Source organism: Zootoca vivipara, chromosome 4, assembly GCF_965207765.1.
Source record: "Zootoca vivipara chromosome 4, rZooViv2.hap1.1, whole genome shotgun sequence".
NCBI lineage: Eukaryota > Metazoa > Chordata > Lepidosauria > Squamata > Lacertidae > Zootoca > Zootoca vivipara.
In genome coordinates this window covers 48,351,115-48,374,022 of record NC_142587.1, presented here as the reverse complement: position 1 = coordinate 48,374,022, position 22,908 = coordinate 48,351,115, and the positions used below count along the sequence as shown (strand labels likewise).

At 40.7% G+C, this 22,908-nt stretch overlaps 1 protein-coding gene across 5 annotated transcripts; it reads right to left on the bottom strand.

The window, feature by feature from the left end:
- Positions 1 to 1,421: 1,421 nt before the first annotated feature.
- On the bottom strand, positions 1,422 to 17,912 carry U2AF1 (U2 small nuclear RNA auxiliary factor 1). 5 transcript variants are annotated; one of them, XM_088667844.1, is made up of 10 exons: positions 17,832 to 17,912; positions 15,839 to 15,926; positions 13,008 to 13,038; positions 12,373 to 12,439; positions 11,561 to 11,627; positions 8,836 to 8,885; positions 7,406 to 7,504; positions 5,766 to 5,899; positions 5,062 to 5,154; positions 1,422 to 1,691 (listed from the first exon to the last, which is right to left on the bottom strand). In XM_088667844.1, exons 6-10 carry the CDS (start codon positions 8,863 to 8,865, stop codon positions 1,541 to 1,543), a joined length of 507 nt encoding a protein of 168 aa, XP_088523970.1. In that variant the 5' UTR covers positions 8,866 to 8,885; positions 11,561 to 11,627; positions 12,373 to 12,439; positions 13,008 to 13,038; positions 15,839 to 15,926; positions 17,832 to 17,912; the 3' UTR covers positions 1,422 to 1,540. The 5 variants fall into 5 exon arrangements, with proteins under 5 accessions (XP_088523970.1, XP_034971794.1, XP_088523969.1 ...); XM_035115903.3 differs by lacking the exon at positions 11,561 to 11,627; XM_088667843.1 differs by lacking the exon at positions 13,008 to 13,038.
- Between the last annotated feature and the right edge of the window lie 4,996 nt (positions 17,913 to 22,908).

The following is a 22,908-nucleotide window of genomic DNA, read 5'->3' as shown; positions in this document are numbered from 1 at the left end:
TCAATTTTAAATTTGTATAATTTGGCAGAATATTTGGATTGTTTAAATGAAATTTGTATAATTTGAGAATGAATTAGATGTTAAAATTGGAAAATCTAATAAAAATGTTTAAGACAAAGTTTCAAGAGTACAGCATTCAAGCAGTTGCCCAGTTTATGTTGTGGGGGGTTAATCTGGGTGGCGTCTGAGGGCCCCTTTTTTTGACTTGCAAGCCAGGCATCCCCCCTCTTATATTTGTGGCCCACCCCTATCTTCCTGCCTAAGTGTAGAACTTTACATTTTTCCCTATTGAAATTAAATCAGTTAAGGCCATCTTGAATCAGATTCTGTCTTCTGTAGCATTAGTTACCCCTCCCAGTTTGGTGTTATCTGCAAATTTGATGAGCATCCCCTCAATATGTTGAGCAACAACAGACCCAGAACAGAATCCTATGGGCACCCCACATGTGATTTTTCCAGGCTGATGAGGAACCATTAGTGAGCCCTCTGGGTTTGGCCAGCCAGCCAGCTACAAATCCACCTAACAGTTACGGTACTTCATCCAGCCCACATCAACGACTTTGTCAGACTTACTGAAATCAAGATACAGCATTCCCCTGAACCACCAAGCTTGTAACTCTACGGTATCAAAAGAAAGATTGGTCTGGCATGACTTGTTTTTCAGACATCTGTGCTGGGTCCTGGAACCATCATATTATTGTTCATGATCCTAGGAAGCAATTGACTGAGGGGAAGCATACAAATTAATTTTGTATGCAATTTCATATAATAAATATGACTAAAGGTGGGATTTGTTTTAGGTGAACTGGCAACTCTGACTTCTTCCTGAGGCTGGACAAAAAGCCCACTTTGCAAGTCATATTTGCCTCAGCACTTTTACAACCAAGCTGCAGATTAAAACTCATTGTGAGCTTGTTATAATAAAGAACCCCCAAGTTCAGCTTTCATACGGCACTTTAACTAAAATGTGGAAATAAACTATGAATTTTGGCACAGCCTGGAGTAGTAACTACTCAGGAGTGCTTAGAGAATAGGCTTTAATTTTTTTAGTTCAAAAACTGGATTTATTGTAAATGCCACATTCACAGAGCACAGATTTCTTAGTAACAAAGAAACATACAGATTTATATAACTAAGCATCTTGTCCGAGTAAAGAAATGCTCCTTCACAGCTTTCATTTAGAGGTGCCTACGCTAACCTAAATAAGCAGACAGCATAACAAAAGAGGGAAACTTAAATGAGTAACTGCTTATGCACAATTTAATGTATATAATATTTTGTATTATATACATGAACAATTTAATGTATATCCAAATGTAAAAACCAGCTCTTCTGCAGTACATAGCAATCCCCACCCCACCCAAATCATTCATCAAGGTCAAAGAAATATTTTTTTCATAAGAAATCAGTTACGCAAAGAAAACTGTATCACTACAAATTTTTATTCAGAAGCCCATCTTTTAAAAAAAGTTTTCATTATGAACTTGTTTGGTCAATCAACTACAACACTTTCTAACAGATAAGGTAGAAATGGCATGGCTCAGAATCGTCCAGATCTTTCACGATCTCTTGACCGCCTTCTATCACGCTCTCGGCCACCACCACCACCGCCACCACCACCTCCTCCACCTCCACGACCACGATCTCTGGATCTAGAGCGACGTTCACGGGACCTTGACCTGGATCTATGCCTGGTAGAAAAAAATGAGCACAGTGAAAAACTTTCTCAAATACAAACCTTTAAAAATAAAAAACTTGTTCAAGGTTTTTACACAAGAGTCTGCTTTTTTGAATACTAAAACAGTTCTGCCCATACTTTTGTTAGTATCCTAGGAGACCAGAGCTTTGGTCCTGGTAAGTAATTGCCCTCTTCCAAATGGCTGGAGGTAAAGGGTGTGGAGTCTTGTTTGCAGCCAAATATAGCTGCATTAGAATAGGGCAACAACAGAACACTCTCATTAGGCATTTATAAAAAGGCAATTTTAACAGGCCAAAGAGTATTTCAATATTTAGTAAATATCTTCTTTGGGAAAACAAATAAGCAAACTGCCCTCAGCGCCCCCCTCCTTGCCACTTCCTAATTCTTATTCTTTATTACATTTCTTTTCTGCCTTTCAGCATTAGGCCCTAGGGCAGGTTACAAGTACAATATCAAACATGATTGTTACTGCCCTGCCCCCCAGCATACACCAATTAATTGTAGGGCAAGCATAATTAAGATGGCTGTGCCAGCACAGTCCTTGCTGGTTTCCATTCCTGGCTCCTACCTTCCCCCAGGCCCTGCCATCATCCAGCTGAGCTACATCAGAGGCAGCAGTGCTAGACCCAACAACATTTGTCCCAATATGCTGTGTGCTAGAATCGGATTCACATCTAAGAGCCTGTGCATATGCTATATATCAGGGATGTCCAACACGTCGATCGCGATCAACTGGTTGATCCCTGTGAGGCTTCGGTAGATCGCGGTCAATCACCGGTCCATAAGGGGAAGCCTGACTTTTGAAACAGAGGCTTTTATGTTGTCAGCGATCAGAAGGTTAGTGGCTGCCTCTGCTCTCTGCTGTTCCTTCCCCCAATAGTGAGCTTTTCCCCCTCCCTAAAAAAAGCTCAACAACTTTGAGTGGAACCCCCCATTTGAAAGTAGATTGCAGTGTCTCTGGAGCTGGCCACCCCTGCTATATATCAATACTACTGTGTATTGATATATAGAGAGCTGGACCATAAAGGCTGATCGCCAAAGAATTGATGCTTTTGAATTATGGTGCTGGAGGAGACTCTTGAGAGTCCCATGGACTGCAAGAAGATCAAATCTATCCATTCTGAAGGAAATCAGCCCTGAGTGCTCGCTGGAAGGACAGATCCTGAAGCTGAGGCTCCAATACTTTGGCCACCTCATGAGAAGAGAAGGCTCCCTGGAAAAGACCCTGATGTTGGGAAAGATTGAGGGCACAAGGAGAAGGGGATGACAGAGGATGAGATGGTTGGACAGTGTTCTCGAAGCTACAAACATGAGTCTGACCCAAACTGTGGGAGGCAGTGGAGGACAGGAGTGCTTGGCATGCTCTGGTACATGGGGTCACGAAGAGTTGGACACGACTAAACAACAACAACTGTATATTTAGCAGCTCGTGGAAATGGTCCACGTAGAGGAGGGTAACCAGATGCAAGGAAAATACAGAATTTGTGTGCTGTGATATTCTGCAACATATGCAACTACATCCTAAATTCAATTATGAATTATCCTTTAGAGAGGAGCATTTTTACCAAGCACATGTAGCAGGTGACAAACAAGTAGTTCCCAATTATGTACTACTACCTTGTGCCATTCAGGTTTTAAACCAGCATGTTCTGGCATAATTAATTATATAATAGATCCGATCCCCCAAAAGTAGTATTTGTAGAGCTGTGGATAAAGCTAATCTTGGGAAAAGCAGATAGAGCTTCCTCTTGCATTATGGCGAAAATGTGCGAACTCATTCCAGAGAAATCCCAGGAATTTCTTTGGGGGACTGACTAACTTTTCATTGACAAAATGGGTGATATCCAACGTCATTCAAACTCTGGCCACACCCATTGACATCAATGGCTGATTTCCAGTTGCGGAGTCACGCTTGTGCATTACTTCTGCTTGCACAAATGAGACTTGCTTTTCCTCCCCTCCCCCATGGGACGTGCAGCAGGAAGGGGTGAACAGGACTCATCTTGCATCTGCTGGTGTGGCACTGGGTGTTGCTCAATGGACTAAGTAACTTAGGCGGTATAGAAATTTAATAAATAACAACAACAATAACTTAATGCCATTGATTTCAATGAGTCGTACTTGGATATCACTTGTGATTGCTTTTTTGTTTTAAACAGCGGTAGGCAGCGATAGAAAATTAGAGATTAAAAAGTTCACTGAGATATTTTCCCCCCAGAATGAAGCACTGATTTAAAATGAAACTTGAATAATAAATAAATATTGAAAGATACTTTACGTATCTATTTTCTAGGCAAACCTCACAAAGCTGCTTACATAGAAATATTTAAACAATAAGCACCAATTAGAATTATGTAACAAACTGGTCAACACAAGTTACAACACTAGCTCAAGATGTTCCTTAGCCCTGTGGTCATAGTTTGAGGAGGGAAAAGGCCACCTCAGCTAGAATTATGAGAGCTAGCATTTGTAGGCTACAGATACATACCATATTTACAACTAAAATAAGAGAAAGCAACTTCATACCAGGCTCTTGCAAATATATTTAGAAGCATTAATGGAAGAACAGGAACACTCTCATTAAGTTAATGAATGAACTGCTTCAACCTGTGGTTAAAGTTGCATGAAGTCCTGATAAATCAACATTTTTACCAGTCTGTCTTATTTTAGTCTTGAACTCACACCTTTACAACCCAATACAATCTTTTTACTAGTGGTGTATTGCAATACCAATCGCATGTGCTCAATCCTGCTCTAGCCTTGCTAACCTGCACATCACTATTAAATAAATTTATTTGCATGGCTGTAATAGATTATATATATTTCTATCAATGTTTAATTGTTTTTAAAAATGATTTCCCCCTATGTTTTTAGCTGTTACTATTTTTATCCATAAGCCAGCACTGAGTCCCTGTCAGAGGAAAAGGTGGGGTATAACAATAGCAATTCATGCTGTCACCCATACAGAGTAAGAGACTCCTTACTGCAACATTTATGTATTCTGCATGAAATAGGGCACTATTGCCCATCATTATCAGCTAAGGTACAATTCTTATGAAAAAGCACAGTATCAGCAATTTAACAAGCACATTTATTGCTCCAACATTTAATAGCTCAGTTTGTCAGCCACTGCATTCAGTTTTCAGTTTGCTAATGTTACTTGCATTCAAAGTCAACTGATGGGATGGGAAGCAACATGAAAACCATGAATTGCTGGTACTTGCATCTATCTTCATCTTCATAAGCTGTGACAAATTTGGTAGTATTGCACCACCTAGCTTACCTACAAGTTCTCCCATTTTAGAAAAACACACATTTTTAAAAATTAAAAGGTTTTTTTATATAAAAGAACAAGCACTTACTTCTTGCGGCGGCGGCCATACAGCTCACGTCGCAATTCTCGAGAAATGGGTTTCAAATGCATAAAGTTGCAGAAACCTCCTCGTGTACACTCCCTTGAGGGGAAAAACAACAACAACAACGCAAGGTTTTGATTATGATTAAGGAAATGCTATTGGCTTAAGATTCTAACAAAGTTTCTGCTGGCAAGACCGTTCTATGCGTGGCAGGATGCTCCTGCCAGAAGAGGGCAGCATTTCTTGCTGATCTCCTAATCCTCACACAGCCCCTTTTAACAATCTGCTATGTTGAGCTGGGGAACCTTGACAGCAACTGAGAGGCATTGCAGGGGGGCTGGGGAATTAATTTTTTTTAAAAAAAATGCTCTTCCCGTCCTTTATTGCGGCTGGAGCCTCTACTGCAGGCTTCCTCAAACTCTGCCCTCCAGATGTTTTGAGACTACAATTCCCATCATCCCTGACCACTGGTCCTGCTAGCTAGGGATCATGGGAGTTGTAGGCCAAAAACATCTGGAGGGCAGAGTTTGAGGAAGCCTGTTCTACTGGATCCCAGGTCCCTCTGTGAATGGAGGGAATATGTCCATTCACAGAGGGCAAATCAGAATTCAAAACCATGGAGCAGTGTCCTGTCACTCATGATTTTTTAACACAAAAAAGTATTTCAAAATCAACTCAAAAATGGAGACAGCAGAAAACAGTTTGCTCACCCCATTTCATACTGGCGGCAGCAAGCTTCTCTGAAATCTGTCACAGGGGAGAGCTCTGCATGTATCGGCTGCCCATTAAACCAGCGGTTGTTCAGGTCAATCACTGCCTTTTCTGCATCTTCTTCACGTCGAAACTGGAAAGAAGGTTAAGTTTACAAAAATGAAGTCTCCACTTTTACATATTACTAGGAACTGACATGATTCTCAGTGCCAACATGAAAATTAGGAAAGCACAAAAGATTCACTTACGTAGCGTTAGCGAAATAGTAAGGAAGCAATTTTTTTTGGGGGGGGGACACACAAGCAGCATGTCAATAGCATATCAATGCATAAGGGCAGGATTCTTTAAGAACATGACACACTTTTATTAGAGCCAAGATTATATCCTTCATGTGTCCCTGAAAGGTATCATTATTCTTCATATACCATTTATTTTTTGTCATGTTTATATTTTTATTGATAATCTTCTTTAAAAAATCCTTTGTTAAATTTCTAAAAATGAAAAAAAGAATCAATATACGTTCATATGAAGTAAACGGAATGTAGTCTGTCCATTATAGATATGTACCAGTTGCTTGTAGTAAAGTTAGATACTGTATTCAATGTTGACCTTAGTTGACTGACAATAACAATACAGTTAAACAGTTTCACTGTACTGTATTCTGACAACAATAACCAAAGTATCTTGGACCCAAATGCATTGGTCAGGGAAGGGAATATAAAAGCAAAAAAATTGGTCTGAATAGCAGCATATTTATAAATAGAGGGGCACACATCTGTGTCTAGTTTTGCCTGTCCGGGGAAAGAATGAAACGAGAAAGGTTTTCAACAGTGTCAATTGAAAAGATTTGAATAAGCCCTGCTTATTCAAGTAGATGTAGCAGCTACCGTTCCAAAATATACTTCAGCAACACTTAGGTCATTTTTAGCAGCAATAGTTCACTATCCAACTGCACTTTAGTGGCTATTTTTATTTTGCTTTTTCTATCTAGTATTTTTCTTAGATGTTCCCTAGATTTGCCTAATAGTTTTCTATGTCATAATAATAATTTTAGTAAACTACATTCTCCTTGTTGGAAAATCTAGACAGAATTACACAATATAACAACCACTTTAAGTAGCTATAGTGCTGACCAATGCCTGGTGCCAAGTGTATACTTTTGAGAATAAAAAAAGGAAAATGCCTCAGGCTGGACCTGAATCAGGGATAGTTAAGATACAAGAACCAATAGCAATGCACAATTACTTTGTAATGCTAAAATGCAGGGAAGGGGAGAGTACACGTACAAAAGTTCCATATATGAATCTCAATCTGAAAAGTCATTCCAAATATTTGTCTCTCTGTTATAGCACTCTACAATTAAGTGGATTAAGTGTCTACAGACATGGTGTATGTGATATTGGGGGGGAAATAGAAATAAAGCAGTCAGTCAGATAAGGGGAGATATCATTTTAGTTCATTCACCACATTTCTTTAATTACATTCCTTGCTGGGGTTAACAGGTTTCACTTGAAAGTATTCATAAATATTTATGCTACACACATAGCCTACCTGTTCAAGACTGCTAGTTACTTTTCATATATACAAAGCAAGACATTTAAGGATTTTGATCAGCAGTTGTAGACTTTTTATATCTTACCTTTACATATACATTTCCAACCAGATGATCTCCAAGATTATCACAGACATTCATCTCTTCTACTTCACCATATTTTTCTTCCATCTCTGTAAAGACCTCCTAAATGAAGAAAAAATGAGTGTTAATTTGATCTGAACTAGATGAATTACCAAACCTATAAATCACCAACTTGGCATTTAATCTGTTTTTCTTGGCTACATAGGGTTTGGCAATGGCTTTATCCCTATTCCCCCCTCAAGGCCATCTACCCCTATCTGTCTTGTTGAGAGGATTCCAGAAGAAAGCAGGAAGGTGCAGACCCGAGAGCCTGTTTGACCTAACTGCTCTCTTCCCGATCTACCACAAACTGCCCTGTAGGGAAAATCGTGACAATTTTGTTTGTTGATATTGTTTATGATGGCTTCGAAGACTGCATCTTGATGTTACTTGTAAGCAACTTTGGAAGCATTTTTATCCAGAAAGGCAGGACATAAATAGCTTTTAACAAATAAGAATTCAGAATTAAACTACACACCTGAAACTAAAATAACTGAAGACTGAAAAATAAAATGGGTGATATCCTGTGTCATTAACACTCAGAGCAGATCCAAAGAATTAAAATTGGTAATTTAAGCCCATTTCTTTCAATGGGTCTACCCTGACTTTGTGTTCAGGGGTGGGGAACTCTCCTGCTGCCACTGCAGCCTCCCAAGGTAAGGTACTGGCCTCATGTTCACCTCTGGCCAGTCTCTGTTGGGCCACTAAGGCTGGGGGCATCCTCTGCCCAGGCCCCTATGGGGCAATGTGAGGAGATACCTCTCTCTGGGATGGGGTGGGGCAGCTCAGAGACCAGGGGCAGCAGCAGTAGCCGCCTGGACGACTCCCAAAGAAAGGAGAGAGGAGACTGAGGACACACTCCAGAAGGGAGGGTGTTTGAAAAATGGTGAGAGGCTGCTGGTTCTGCAGGCAAGGGATGACATAACTGGGCTCCTGAGCCCCACAGGGGTGCCACAAAAAGAAGGTAGTTGCTCAAGGGGCCCATGGACTCAAAAAGGTTGAAAACATCTGGTTTAAGTACTTTCCCAATTCTTCCTTTGCAACTACAGCTTGAACTTTTTGATGCCTGATGTCATACAATCTTGGTGTGTGGTTTGTCCAAAGTGGGGCTTACAGGCTTGAGAAATGCCCCCAGGGACACTAGCTGGATATCGCTCATTACATTTTCCCATAATCTATTGTTTGTTACAGGGAATTATTACTTGGGCCAGAAACACTTTATTAAAATAAATCTAAGGAACAAAGAATTTCAAATACTCCCCTCTTGCTGAAGAAGAATATTTGGCATAATTTTGTTCTTTTGCTCTAAGATAAACTTCAAAGCTTATAATGTTAACTGTGTTTGATGTTTTCATTTATATAAAATTTTCAAAGCATTACTCAGTTTAACATACCTCAAAGAATTCATCATAATGTTCCTGCATTTCAACATCGCTCACAGCACCTGCAAATACCAAGTCATATTAATTAGAATCTAATCTCAAACGAGGCAAAGGACTCTGAGCACATTAAAAATATTTTAAGTAAGTAGAAAAGAAAGTAGAAGCCGTCTACTGAAGTAAAAAAATACCTACTATGTAGCTAACCATTAGGACTAGACCATAAACAGTTCTGCCAACCCCTAAAGAAAAAACAATCACAACAATCTCCTAACAGTTTTAATCAATAACCTGATAGATAACACACTTCCACGGAGAATGGTTTAAATCTAAGGAAACTGATCTGATATAGAATGCAACCACCCCCAGGTCCAACTATCTTAATTTTAGTGCACCAGATTTTCATGAACAGCCTTTCAAGAATGTACTAGGATTAAAATAAGGGGAGAAATAAAATACTGTATAAGGGAATTTCATTTTAAAAATTATTCTAAAAAGAAACAGTGAAATCCAACAGGTGTTGCTCTACTGACAGAAGGCATCTCTGAACAGAACACGGAAGAAGGAATTTTAAAGCAAATCCTCCTTTCTCAAGCAGGCTTCCCTCCCTCCAAAGGTGCTTGAGGGTTCCCCAATACTCTGGCACAGGATTTTTTTGGGGGGTAGGGATTTTAGTGGGTAAAAGGAACTACTAAAAATGTCCCTCACTTCTGTTGCTGAATACCTTACGACAGACAGCAGAGCAGCATCCCTTGGAGTCTGGCGACGTACACTATAATTAGTTTGCTAATTAAAACTGTTCACCATTCATATGCTTTACTGGACTGAACGCAATATTAAGTTAACATGTTTCTACTTCCTTCAAATTAGCAAAACTAGGCTTACTGAGGGGGGAAAGGAACGCAATTTTGCTCCAAAATCTAATTCAGTCTTCACATTTTTCAAAATACTTAAAAGTAAGTCATGCTATATTATTTCCATGCCCTGAAGTATGCATTTGCAGGCATTTAGGCCACCTGTTCATAAACAGGGGAGGTTTTAAATAAATAAATATGAATTTCAAACCAGTATGTATGGCAAAAACTGACAGATATAGCATTTTAGCATACATTAAGCACAATTTAAAACTTTATATGTATATCTCTCTGACCCTAAGTGGTCTGTAGTTCTAGAAAGCATCTTACCCTTTCAGATATAAATCTAAAATACTTAAGGATGGGGAAATTCTATGGTATTTTCAAAATTCAGTTTCCCACCACCTTTAATGAATAGAAAAAATAGCTGAGATCCACTCTGGGATCTATTTTCAATTAAACTATGACCACACTTGCAACTCTACATTAGGTTTAAAGGGACACTATTGAATTAGGAACTAAATGTTGACTGACAGATGTCAAATCCCATTTAAAATACACTATGAGCTTGATAAAAATGGATTAAACTGTCCCAAACCAAAATATCAAGATAGCTTAATAGCTAACTGTTTTCTCTGTTGTCAACAGAAATAGAAATAGTCATTAACAAGAATCTTAAAATCTACTTTGGTTTTTCAACACATATCAATTGTTGCCATATGTGATTTTTTAAAACTTGGTAAAACCATTTCCCTGTAAGACATAACACTAAAACAAACCAAATTAAGTGATGGTGTTTTACTAGGTTGAACAAGTACACCATCAGAATTCGACTACTAAACATAACTGATAATACTATATGACATATATGGAGAGCAGAATAGTTAAACAATGTAAATATTTGCTAGGTAACTATAACAAACCATGCAATTCCTAAAACAGCAAAAGGCTGTTGACTTCTCAAGCAGCATTACTCAACTGACACCAAATTTTAAACATTTGAACTATCATTTTAAAGAGACTTGCTGCTATGTTTGTTCAGCCAGTAAATTCTGGACAAATAAAAAGAGCTCCACAGCAAACCATGCAGCTACAGCATGAATTACTTATACCAGATTGGTGGAAATTTTAGCACAAGCCCAGATACGTAACACTGAATATCATTTAGCAGTGCTAGTAGAAATAGCGTTGTAAATACCAGACTGGGCTTAACTATAAGTCATTTAATTATTGCATTGTTTAACTGCTTCAAGAGCAAATCACAGATTAGCTCAATTATTTACCCATTTAAATCACTTACTTCTACTGATGTACAGTAGACAAATAGATTTTCACAGTTATACTACACAAGTGTTAAGAATTAGTTCAAGACAATCTCCACACTTTCCCATAAATGAATATCAGTTCATAATTTCAGATTTTAAAGCAAGGAAGGAATTTTAACCGTACCTATGCAGAGAGATCAAATTAAAGTGATTTTAACATCTGTAAACAGATGGATAAGTGCTTGAGTTAAGTTAATAAGCTGTTGACCTAGCCTTTGGTAAACAGTAATATGTAACATTAAATATAATCAAGGACACATTAAAATGATGGAGGCCAATGGCAAGGATGGAGTAGAGAACGCCATTGCTCAAGAAAGCTTTAAAATGTGTCCCTTAAAAAAATTCATAAAATAGGCAGGTAGCCAAAGTTTCAGAGGAAACAAGTTTTTTTTGGGGGGTGGGGTGGGCATGGGATATGTGAAGGACCAAAAATTTCAGGCACATTTAATAAAATGTGATCAGTTTGCTCCATTAAACTAAAAATGGTAGACCAGCTTCAGTTGACACTGAGCTCTGACAATCAAGCCCAGGGAACCAGTGAAGGAACTTGTATGAACTTACAGCGCAAACCGTCAGCAGACTGGGAAGAGTTTTGAGGGTTACGGTAAATGTTCAAGAGGGCAATGGTCTGAAATACAAAACGCAACAACTTTATATTATGGAAAATAAGTTTTAACAAGAAACTGGTTTCCTTGTGGTGATCACTTTTAGTTGAGTCTCAGTGCTGAAAGAGAGAATGTTATTTTCTCCCGAGGGAAATATGCGCCATTTGACTTGCGACCCTTCTGAACCACCCTAGTATTGAGGAAAAAAATAGAGATCTCACAACACTTATTATTGCATTTATTTAAAATGCATCTATTGGCATTTTATTATCATAAATCTTGAACCTGAGGCAATAAATAGCCTTAACATATGGAAAGGTTGAAAATTGTCAGGAACTAGATTCCACTGTAACACACAATAATAAGGCTGTTATGAAATCTCTATTGCCTAAGAATGTTAAGGTGAACCAAAAATCCCCAAGTATCACTTACCGTATATGGCAAAAAAGCCTATGTTTTCAGATTTTAAAATATCAAGTCATTTGATAAATGCCTAAGGTGTACTATAAACAATGAACATGTCTTAATGCTCATGTCCTTATATGGGAAGTTTTGAACCAAAAAACCCAATCATTTTTAACCATCTTTTTTTTGCACATAACATAGGCATTTGACAAATGCTTGATCATTATGTAAGAGTTCCGTCACTTGTCCTGTTTGCAACAGCTTTATGTCAGCAGCTCAGAAGCCAACATGATTTTCTCATATTTAGGAATGGGCTCTTTAACACCATTCTTAAAAAAAAATTTCTCCAACTGTGGGACTTACAGTGTGAGCCGTCAGCCGTCTGTGCACTGTTTTGGGGATTACGATAGATGTTTTGAATCAAGATGGTCTGCGGGGAAAAAAAAAATAAAAAGGGGAATTCTACTGGCTGCTGTGCATATAATAGACAATTGCAAAGAGACAACTTTTTTGCGAACAGCTTAATATTAAATTATATTCAAATGGTACACTATTTTCTTTTGTATTTGCACCATGTTGTGAAATATCACTGAGTCATATTATGTAAACAAGTTTTAATTTCACCAAGAAGTTGCGCTATTAAGCTTATCAAGGGAGGCATCGTCAGCCCAGCTCCCAGAAGGAGAATTAGCAATATACTATTTTAGTAACTTATTAGCATGAGCCTAAATTTAGTCTAATTTTAATCCCATCAAATACGGAGGGCCATAAAAATGCCACATGGTGCCCCCAATATGCAGTGCCTTTCTAACAAAAGACCACTGCCACAAGGAACAGGATTCTTCACTTTCTCTAAACAAGAATTTCCTTGGTGGAACTTCTGTTTAAATAATATGAGTTTCTAAATGTTCAGTTCGCAGATCTTTAAAGAAAGAATATCCTTTCAGCCTTTGTGCTTTCTACTTGAAGGATTTGCCCAGGCAGACTTGAAACCTTACATTTGTATCGTTCTTCTTAAAATCAAGTTGTCTGAAAAAACAAACCATGTTTAAGTTAGTAATCTAATATCTCAGAGTTTTAATGTCCATATCAGTGTAAGTAGCTCAGTGTTACTTAATTAAAATGTTAGTTTTCACGAACTTTCATTCAAATTTAATATAACCAACTGTATTTAAAGAAAACATTGTTTTCAGAGCTTTTTTTGTTTTTATAAAACCAGCCAGTGTTAACCTCTGGTCCCTAGCCACAAGAGACAAAATATACAGTATCTACATTTGTTGACTGTTTTAGCCTATTTTGAACTGAGAGTACGGTACTTGCAACTTTCTCTCACCTGCAACATTCTATTTTAGTGCAAGCTGGGCAGGAACCAGCATGGTAGTCTTTTAAACCACATTGAATTACTAAACAATTTCAGTAGTAGCAGTAGGAACACAATATATATTCACTGTTTGTTCAGTACCTAACACATCATGACATAAATTTATGAAGCCAAATTATTTTGTTTAAGTAAGCAGGAAAGAAGACTCTTAAATTTAAGTCACAGGTCAGATTAGCTGACCTATTTGCAAAATAGTACTGTATTTGAATGCACATATATAAATGGGGTGTGCATAATGGAGGGACAAAGATCAAAATTCTGTTGAAAAAGCAAGATACAGAAATTGTCCCTCCACATCTAGAAGATGCAAGTTAAAATCTTCCAAACAAATCCTGGATTCCCAGTAACGATATCTTAACTGTTCTATCAGTCATTACTACAGATGAAGGTGAAATTCAACACTGTGCAAGTGCACAACAGGGTCCCTGCTTCCTCTTCTTCCCCATAACCCCACGTTCACTCCAGGTCCCCTCACCAACACTCTGGAGCAGATTATGGGGGCACAAGGAGGGCTGCACAGAAGGCAGGATGCTAAAATCATGTTAAGTTGATTCCACTCACAGAAGCTAAACTACAATCCACAAAGGCTTGCCACATTTAATCATCTGCTCTGGCATTCTTATTGCAAAGTTCAAATAAATGCAGATACCACATCTCAATTCAACTCCTGATTTACTACAATTAAATATTCAGGAGAGGACATGCAAATTATTGGCATCAGTGGAGCATCAAACTATGGTGTTATATTGATGGATCACAACAATATTATGGTAGATCAAAGTATAAGACAAGCTATTGTTCCAAACTATTCCAGTCTGCTCTTCTACATGTACTCTCATAAAAGTCTTACTACATTAAACCGCATTCCCAAATAAGCATGCATAGGAGTTTAGCTTTAGAATCTCATAGAATCAGAGTTGGAAGAGACCACGAGGGCCATCCAGTCCAACCCCCTGCCAAGCAGGAAACACCATCAAAGCATTCTTGACATATGGCTGTCAAGCCTCTGCTTAAAGACCTCCAAAGAAGGAGACTCCACCACACTTCTTGGCAGAAAATCCCACTGTCGGACAGCTCTTACTGTCAGGAAGTTCTTCCTAATGTTTAGGTGGAATCTTCTTTCATGGATTCAAACTATAAGAAGTGTGGTGGAGTCTTCTTCTTTGGAGGTCTTTAAGCAGAGGCTTGACAGCCATGTCAAGAAAGCTTTGATGGTGTTTCCTGCTTGGCAGGGGGTTGGACTGGATGGCCCTTGTGGTCTCTTCCAACTCTATGATTCTATGATTCCAAGAGTTGCCCAAGCAGTCAGTCTGTGAACACATTCTTCCTTACTGCCTGTTTCTACTTTACTTCAGGCTTAAGTATTGAAGTTGGTGAAGTTATTTGTTTTGTATTTTGACTATGTCAATCTTAACTATCTGAAAGTAGATGAGCAGGGTAAGATATAAGGGAGCTTGGATATTTTAAAAAATAAAATTAGAGTTCAAAAATAAACTAAACAAAATTGTAGTAACCAAACTGAATGTGATCATCCCAACCAGCTTTAATCTGTACAGGCTAACCCAGTGGTTACAAAGACCACATGAAAATGGCTTAGAGTCTTGGTGGACCACTTAGCGTTTCCTCTGCCCACTGCAGCAATTATAATGCACTGTGCTAGATGCTGTATGATTTTTCATTGTATTTTTACGGGCACACCATGGACCACCTGAATGAAGCTTGTGGATCACTGATGGTTTGTGAACATGTTTGTGAACCCTTATGCTAGCCTATATTCTCAAACTACTTTAAAGGTTTTAGAACTGATTATGCTGCTCTTATACCGTTACACAACCCCCACTCATTTTATAGGGAGTGCTCTGAATTCCACACATGCCATACTTGGAAATATAACGTAGTAGAGAAGAATGGAAGGATATGTGCATTTTTGCTATTTCACAGAATCGCTTTGTCAGGGCATTTGGTTAAATTTGAAAACATGCACACTTACATCAGGGGCAATCAACATGGTGTCCTCCAAATTGTTGGACTTCAACTCCCATTACTCCTGCCAAGGAAGTAGTGGCCAGTGCTCAGGGACTATGGCAGCTGCACTACAACACATGCAGTGCACTACAACACATGGCTATCCCTGGTTTACAAGATAGAATTTGGCCCATATTTTTTTTTAAAAAAAACAGCTATACAGTTCCTAAATATTACCCAGGAGGTTACCACTGGCTGACATCTAATATTGGAAAAGTTATGGAAAAAATTCTGCAACCATTAAAGTTTTGAAAAAATCATTTCAAAGGGCTGGTAAAAGAAATGAATAGCAACTCAAGGACAAATCAACAAATATATACATGATACTTTTATAGTTTCTCAGATTTAACAATCACAGATTTGAGCTCTGAAAGTCATGGCTGCATTGGATGTAGGACTTCTACCAAAAAAAATTACACCAACCTGGCTAAATGTTGGTTTATTGTGCAATCGAGAACATCGGTCTCCATGACGGCATGCTCCAATTTTGAAGTAAAAAGAACAGTTGACTCTGAAACCAAAAGACACAAAAATTGTATCAATTGAAACAATTTCAATACAAACTAGTTATGGATTTATAGCTAAGCTTATTAATCAAAAGAATAGACTCTGACCAGGCAAAAGCACTTGAATTGTGAAGCAGGGCCAGCGAAGACATGGCCAGTGGAGTCCTGAGGTCTAGAACAGGCACCCCCAAACTTTGGCTTTCCAGATGTTTTGGACTACAATTCCCATCTTCCCCAACCACTGGCCCTGTTAGCTAGGGATCATGGGAGTTGCAGGCCAAAACATCTGGAGGGCCGCAGTTTGGGGATGTCTGGTCTAGAAGATGTGTTCTCCATTCCTGTGCTCCATTCCTATCTATTTTAGCAATGATTCAACAATTGATATTGGCTGTTTTAAAGTATCACCTTCACTAAAATTGAGAATGGTGAATGCTGTAAGTTGGGGTCTGAGGGCAGATGTGCATCCCTGTCAATTATGGTACTAAAGTTCACCATTGCCTTCACTCAGTAGCTCTCCAGGGTTACTTACAGGAGTCTTTTCCCAGTCCAATCTGGAGATACTATAAAACAAGCAGATGCTCTGCCTCAACCTATGGCACTTTCTCCTCTCTTCATTTGTCCACTACTAAGGCATGCTGGATAGTAGATGGGGTGGGAACATTCATATCATAGGTGTGAAATGCAGATAATATCAGCTGCTTTATGTCCACACCATAGAAAAGTTGGGGAAAAAAGCAGTTTTGGCAGGCATGTGACAACACTAGTATACATATGATAACGAGTCTTCTGCACCATTGTCTGCAAGTTGGAGACATTCAGTTGCTCAGTGCTGCACTCACTTGGGTAGCATAGTAGTAAGCTGCCCCCACAAATGGCTTTCAATGAGTAAAAGAAAACATGCTGCATGGTCTGATTTTTACTGCCCAATTAGGAAATTCAAATTTACTGCCTCCTCCCAGTATCAGTGTATGGACATGAAGTTTAGTAGTGAGCAAAGGAGCTTTTTGAGCTTAGATTGAGACCTGCTTCCCTCCTCTCTCTGTGAACAGAAAAGTGGAGTGGAAGGCAGGTGTCCCCAGCTCAAAGGGATACAGCCCTCCTCCTTTAAAATATTATGTATAGTTTTCTACCTCGTGTACCTTTTAAAAAATATACCTATATATTTATTGATTTGAGAGTGATCATGAAAGCCAGCTTGAACACTTCTACTGAGGCTGTAGTTGCACTAACAAAACAAACTCTGCGCCCCTTCAAAACTCCTTAGGCGTGATGAGAAAGCGCTACGTCTCGGAGACACATAGGGGGATTTCCCCCACGATATCTTCAGCGGCCATCCTACGGCCAGACCGACCATTTTGGCAGCGCCGGCCCTTCCTCTTCCCCTTCCCCAACTCCCTTCCCCATTCAACTCATGAGGAAAACCAAGAGGAGAGCAGAGAAAAAACGGATCTGGGGATTCCTCGCAGTCGTGAGCCCGCCATCAGCTCTTTTCCGGAAGGGCGCGCGCGCCCCCTGGGCTGTTGGCGGGCGGACAGGCGCGCGCGCGCTCCCTCCCTAAGCTCGCGAGGGAAGGAAGTAGCGCGCCCAGCCGCCCGCCCGCTAAGGTCCAATAGGGAGCGCCTCGCCGGCTTGCACGAGGCAGCCACTTTGCTGCTGCAGCAGCAACGGTACAAGGGCTGAAGGTTTCGCGCGCTCGAGGCTTCTACGGCCAAGAACCGCGCACGCGCACGAGAGAGCGAGGAAAAAAAGGGCTCCTCGTGGGAAACTATTGTTAGGAATGGCCTCCGCCAGGGCGCTGACGCAGGCCCCGTCACCCTCCTCACCCACCCCGCAAGCGACGGGCGTTCACGTAGGCCGGACCCCACCCTTGGAGAGAGAGGGCAGGCCAGGGGGAGGAAGAACCCACTCACTTGTCTTTCTCGGTACCGAAGATGGAGGCCAGATACTCCGCCATCTCCCACAAGCTGCCCTGCCCGGCCGCCCGCCGGACACCTCGGCACCCCGCTTAAGACGTCACAACCCCGCGCCGGAAACGGCCTCGCCGCCCGCCACCCGCTGCAACGATCAAGCGCCGGCGACCAATCAGCGCGAGAAGCAGGGGCTGCGGGGAAAGGCTTCGCGCATGCGCGTCGTGCAGCTGTCTCCGCCATGCGCCAGCGCGGGGTGACTTAGCTTCTCCCCCTCCCCCCCCTTGGTTCTTCTTCTATCGCCATTCGGGATACGCCCACCCGGAGATTTCTCAATAGGTGCAGTTGCTCTTATAGTTGCCGTATCTAGGTTTGTCACCCACTCCTCCATACTTGGTTCCATTATTAAATAAAAGTTTATTTGGGAAGGAATCAGATCAGACTCCGGTCCTTGCTGCTGCAACTATACCCCGTTCCAAGAAAATGTATTTGCACTGAAAACCGGGCAGGAAAAAGCCCTAGAATGTGTTGCGTGAAGGTGCCGATAAAAATTTCGTTAGCCTGAACTGCATTTTGAGATCCGCAGTGCGGTTGGGGGGGGAGCGAGAGGCCTTTCTTTTGGTGGACACAGGCGGGTGAATAAGCTAATAGCATGCGGTTCTGCGTGAGGGAGGGGGTGATCTACCAGAAACGGAGGGTAATCTGCCTTTAGATGTAATCTTTCCAGCAGCTCTGTAAGGTAAATCATCTTAGCTATCCTTACTTGATATGTGGGAAGATGGTCCCAGAGAATTTTAGAAAAGTGGCTTTTTTAGTGTAAGATTTTTGGCTTCTCTCTGGTTTCACTCCTACTGATCTCTACAAATGGTAGGCGATGGCAGCAGGAGGGATTTTATACAGACAAGTGAACAATGAAATCTACCTTTACTTAATGATTGTGACAGAGAGTGGGGGTTCGGTAAAACAATTGAAAGCCGATTTGCACAACACTTATCCTGCCAATCTGCCAAGAGGGTTCAGTAAGCTAATACCAAAAGCTGCTTCTGTTTGACAAAGGGTCCCTGTAACCTTCTCTTGATCCCCCCCTCCCCCAAGAATGATTTCCAAGGACATTATTTTACTGTCATCCTTTGCCAAATGCCAGAAGCATGACCTCCATCTGCTAATGATAGTTTTAAGCAGGTGAGAGCAGGCACTTCTCTTTCCTAGTACAGACCCTGCCTCTTCCTGAGTTCCTCTATCCTGGGTGAGGAGGGACCACTCTTGTGAGATCACAAATCTCACCTAACAGGGTCAAGTCAGATTAACACTTTGGGGGCTTGATCATCCATGGAAACATCAGCTGGACAGGATAAAAGGTATAGGCAGCCTGTTGTTTTATCAGCTCAAAACTTTCTTTAGCAGTTTTGCAACCAGTTTTTTTTTAAAACAAACCCCACTCCAACAAGGTGGCTTTGTGACTGATACAGGACTATGCTGGCTGCTGCTGGATTTCCTCCAGAAACTGCAAATCTGGATTAAATGGGGTGGGGAAATAAGGGCTGACATTTTGATGATGTTGTGAGGACACTGCCAAAAAACTTGAATGCATGAGAAACATCTATCTGACAATAAACACCCACAGTCTGGCAGGCTGGAAGAACAGAATCTTGGGTGCACATCTACAGGGAGGAAAATGGGAGCAGGAGAGCTAACCAGCCCACCCACACACCTTGCATTCACATTAACTGGGAACATGCTTTTGTCAAGCTACAGTGTTCTTTCCTAATTGGCATAAATATGACTCTCATGCTGAATGTATTGTGAAAAACTATTGTAGTATGATAGGATGTGCGATCACAAGGAATTGTCACATTGAGAAGGGATGAACCCACAAAACTCCTGAACCAAGAAGTAATTCAGTAAGTTACACCATAAAATCATGTGCATGCTGATCAGAAGTAACCCATTCTATTAAATTCAGTTGGACTTCCTCCTGTGTACATTTCACATTAAGAACGGACCTCCGGAACGAATTAAGTTCTTAACCAGAGGTACCATTGTATGTGGAATTTCAGTCTTAAGCGAGAATTTAAGTTGAGGGGTGGGTAGAGATAAAAAGGTGCATCATGACTGCTGAGAAGTAAAATTTAACTCAGTGTTGTTACATTTATATGACTGTTACTCCCTCCAGTGGTAAAAAGAAGCAACTTCTCCCAGAGAAGCATGCAGGCAGGAAATGGTTTTTGAATCAGAGTTTTAGATGGGCTGTAATGAACGCAGCAGCCTTTATCTTTTTTTAAAAAAAATACTTATTATTTAAAATAATACAAAACATAATATACATGTGAAACAAATACAACACAAATTCTTCCTCTCGTCGAGTTACATACAGAAAAAGTAAAGGTAAAGGGACCCCTGACCATTAGGTCCAGTCGTGACCGACTCGGGTTGCGCGCTCATCTCGCATTATTGGCCGAGGGAGCCGGTGTACAGCTTCCAGGTCATGTGGCCAGCATGACAAAGCCGCTTCTGGCAAACCAGAGCAGCACATGGAAACGCCGTTTACCTTCCCGCTGTAGCGGTTCCTATTTATCTACTTGCATTTTGACGTGCTTTCAAACTGCTAGGTTGGCAGGAGCTGGGACCAAGCAACGGGAGCTCACCCCGTCACAGGGATTCGAACCGCCGACCTTCTGATCGGCAAGTCCTAGGCTCAGTGGTTTAACCACAGCGCCACCTGGGTCCCTATACAGAAAAAGTACAAGAAACAAAATACTTAATTCAAAAATAAACTCTTCTTCGCAATGTGAACAGTATACCACCCTTGTATTTTATCCTATTTCTTCCCTCTTAGATACTTCCCGTCCTTCTAATAATACAATAGCAAATTCTTTATTTTCCACGGGCCTGCCTTATAAATTTCCTCCTTTCTTTCCTTGATTTTTCCTGATCTCACTTTATATTTTCAAACGTTATTCTATATCTGCTAGTATGGAGTTATTAGGATAATACATTTTAAAATATTTTTTGTAAACACTCCATTCCTTGGATACATTTTGTGTTGATGATCCCCTTACTGAGTCAGTAAGTTTTGCCAGTTGTACATATTCTAACATGAGTGTTTGCCACTCCGTTACAGTGGGTAAGTTCTCACTCTTCCACTTTCATGCTACTAATACCCTGACCGCGGTCATTGCATACAGCAGTAAAGATTTTGTTTCTTTTTGAATTTCTGGTGGTGACATATGCCTTTATCAACCAGGCGCTACGCTGGAACAGGACCTGAGTGCAAAAGCACTCTCTCCACTTGTGATTCCCAGCCAGTGGCATTCAGACCATACTGTGCCTGGGCTCATCCAGACTTCCTTTTGTGCCACATTTCTCACATGTCTGTATTTAAAGCTCTCTTGTCCAAGTGCTTTTTTGTTTGTTTTTGCCCCTGTGCTTACTCCACAAAAATCTGCTCTTTACCAGTGAAAGCAATTCTGCAAAAACAAAAACCAGATTGCCAGTTGTTCTGATTTAGCGTGAAAGAGCAGGTTTTCCTGGGGAAATAAGTGCTCAGACATGGACTGGGAAAGCATGGTTCTGTGCCTAGAAAGCATAGGGCAAAAGCTAAGTGTGGATGGTGAGCCCTCAGACTGTGGAGGTGGAAGACATATCCTGAGCACCAAACCTTGCTGCCTGTCCATGGTATGCCATGCTTTGAGCTGCTTCCTCCACTACTGCACCCAAATTTCCTACTTTTTTAAGATATAAAAGGAAAAACAAAGCATCAGAAAGCACAAGTGGTTTCTTCATACAAACCATAGTTATCTTGTGGAATTCACTATCTTAAAAGACAGTAGTGGCAACTGCATTGGATGGCCTTAAAAAAGGCCATTGAAGAAAGGAATTTGGGGTAGTGAAAAGTAATTTTGGGGAAGGTGGGAATCTGGATAGAGAAGGACCATAGCTTAGAAGAACCCAACCCCTGGCCTATTTTTAGTGTTCTTCAGAGTAACCAGTCTGAGGAAAAGAACTGGAGACTGCCATCTTCAGGTTGGTTCCTCAAGTTCACAGAATGACAGCACTAACTTCCTTTCAGAGGAGAGTTACCAGAGCCATTCCCTGTTATAGACTCAGAGATGCCACCCACAATAGGTATGTAAAATTACGAGGCACGTCGGGAACTCATGTAGCGGCATCCTAGTCATACTGTGACTAGTCATAAGGATGTGAATGGTGTGAAATGGGGCATTCTCAAATACGGCAATAAACCATCTTATAATAAAATGAGTATTCCATTAACCTTATGGAGTGACTATCCTCATTCTCTTCACTTACATGGAGTTGGAATTTATCACTGGATGGGGCTAGGGTGAGGAAAGCTCTTAGAGACAATAATTTTATTCTCTGTTCTCAGGGTCTTCTTTCCTTTGGTAGTTCAGTGCAGATCAGGCCACCCAATATATACCCCCTGCTGTGTAGTGCAATGTGGATCACCCTCCACATGTGACTAGGCGTGGTGAGGGAACATGAGTGAGTTGTGCCCATGTCCCACTTGTAGGCTTTTCATAGGCATCTGGTTGACCTACTATGGGACAAGATGGGCCTTAGGTCTGATCCAGCAGGGCACTTTTCTGGATTATAATGTGTGTGAATGAGCATCCAGATATAGGTAGGATCCAGCAAGGAGATCCATGCAAGGAGATCTTTTTCGCATATGGATTTCCCTCGTTAGATTGGAGTGCATGATTTGTAGATGACAAACATGGCATTTTGGACCAGTGTCCAGTGGAGAAGACTTGCCTGTTATCATATAAGAACAGCATACTATTTCTTTTCTCTTAACACCAGGGCATTAACACATCTTCTCATGCGGAGATCATTCCAAGCAATACTTTTTCTCTTTCACACACACATTTTCTCTTTCAAAGCTACTGCAAAAACAACAAATGCTTTGAAGCATGATACATTGCACTTGAACTGGTCCGCTAACAATGACAAGAGGCCTGCTTGTTTTCTTCTCCTAGCACATTGCTTTCCTAAGCAGCTGTCCTCACTGGAATGCCAATGCTGGGAATTTTACTAGACTTTGTTTTCAGACCAGATGTGG

What these genes read in the sequence shown, in the direction of transcription:
- U2AF1 (XM_035115902.3), bottom strand. Translation starts at nt 17,875, where the DNA reads ATGGCGGAGTATCTGGCCTCCATCTTCGGTACCGAGAAAGACAA. An exon ending in ATAAACCAACATTTAGCCAG is followed by an intron (nt 12,440 to 15,838) that starts GTTGGTGTAATT and finishes TTTTCCCCGCAG; the next exon opens with ACCATCTTGATTCAAAACAT. An exon ending in GACGGCTGACGGCTCACACT is followed by an intron (nt 8,886 to 12,372) that starts GTAAGTCCCACA and finishes TGGTATTTGCAG; the next exon opens with GTGCTGTGAGCGATGTTGAA.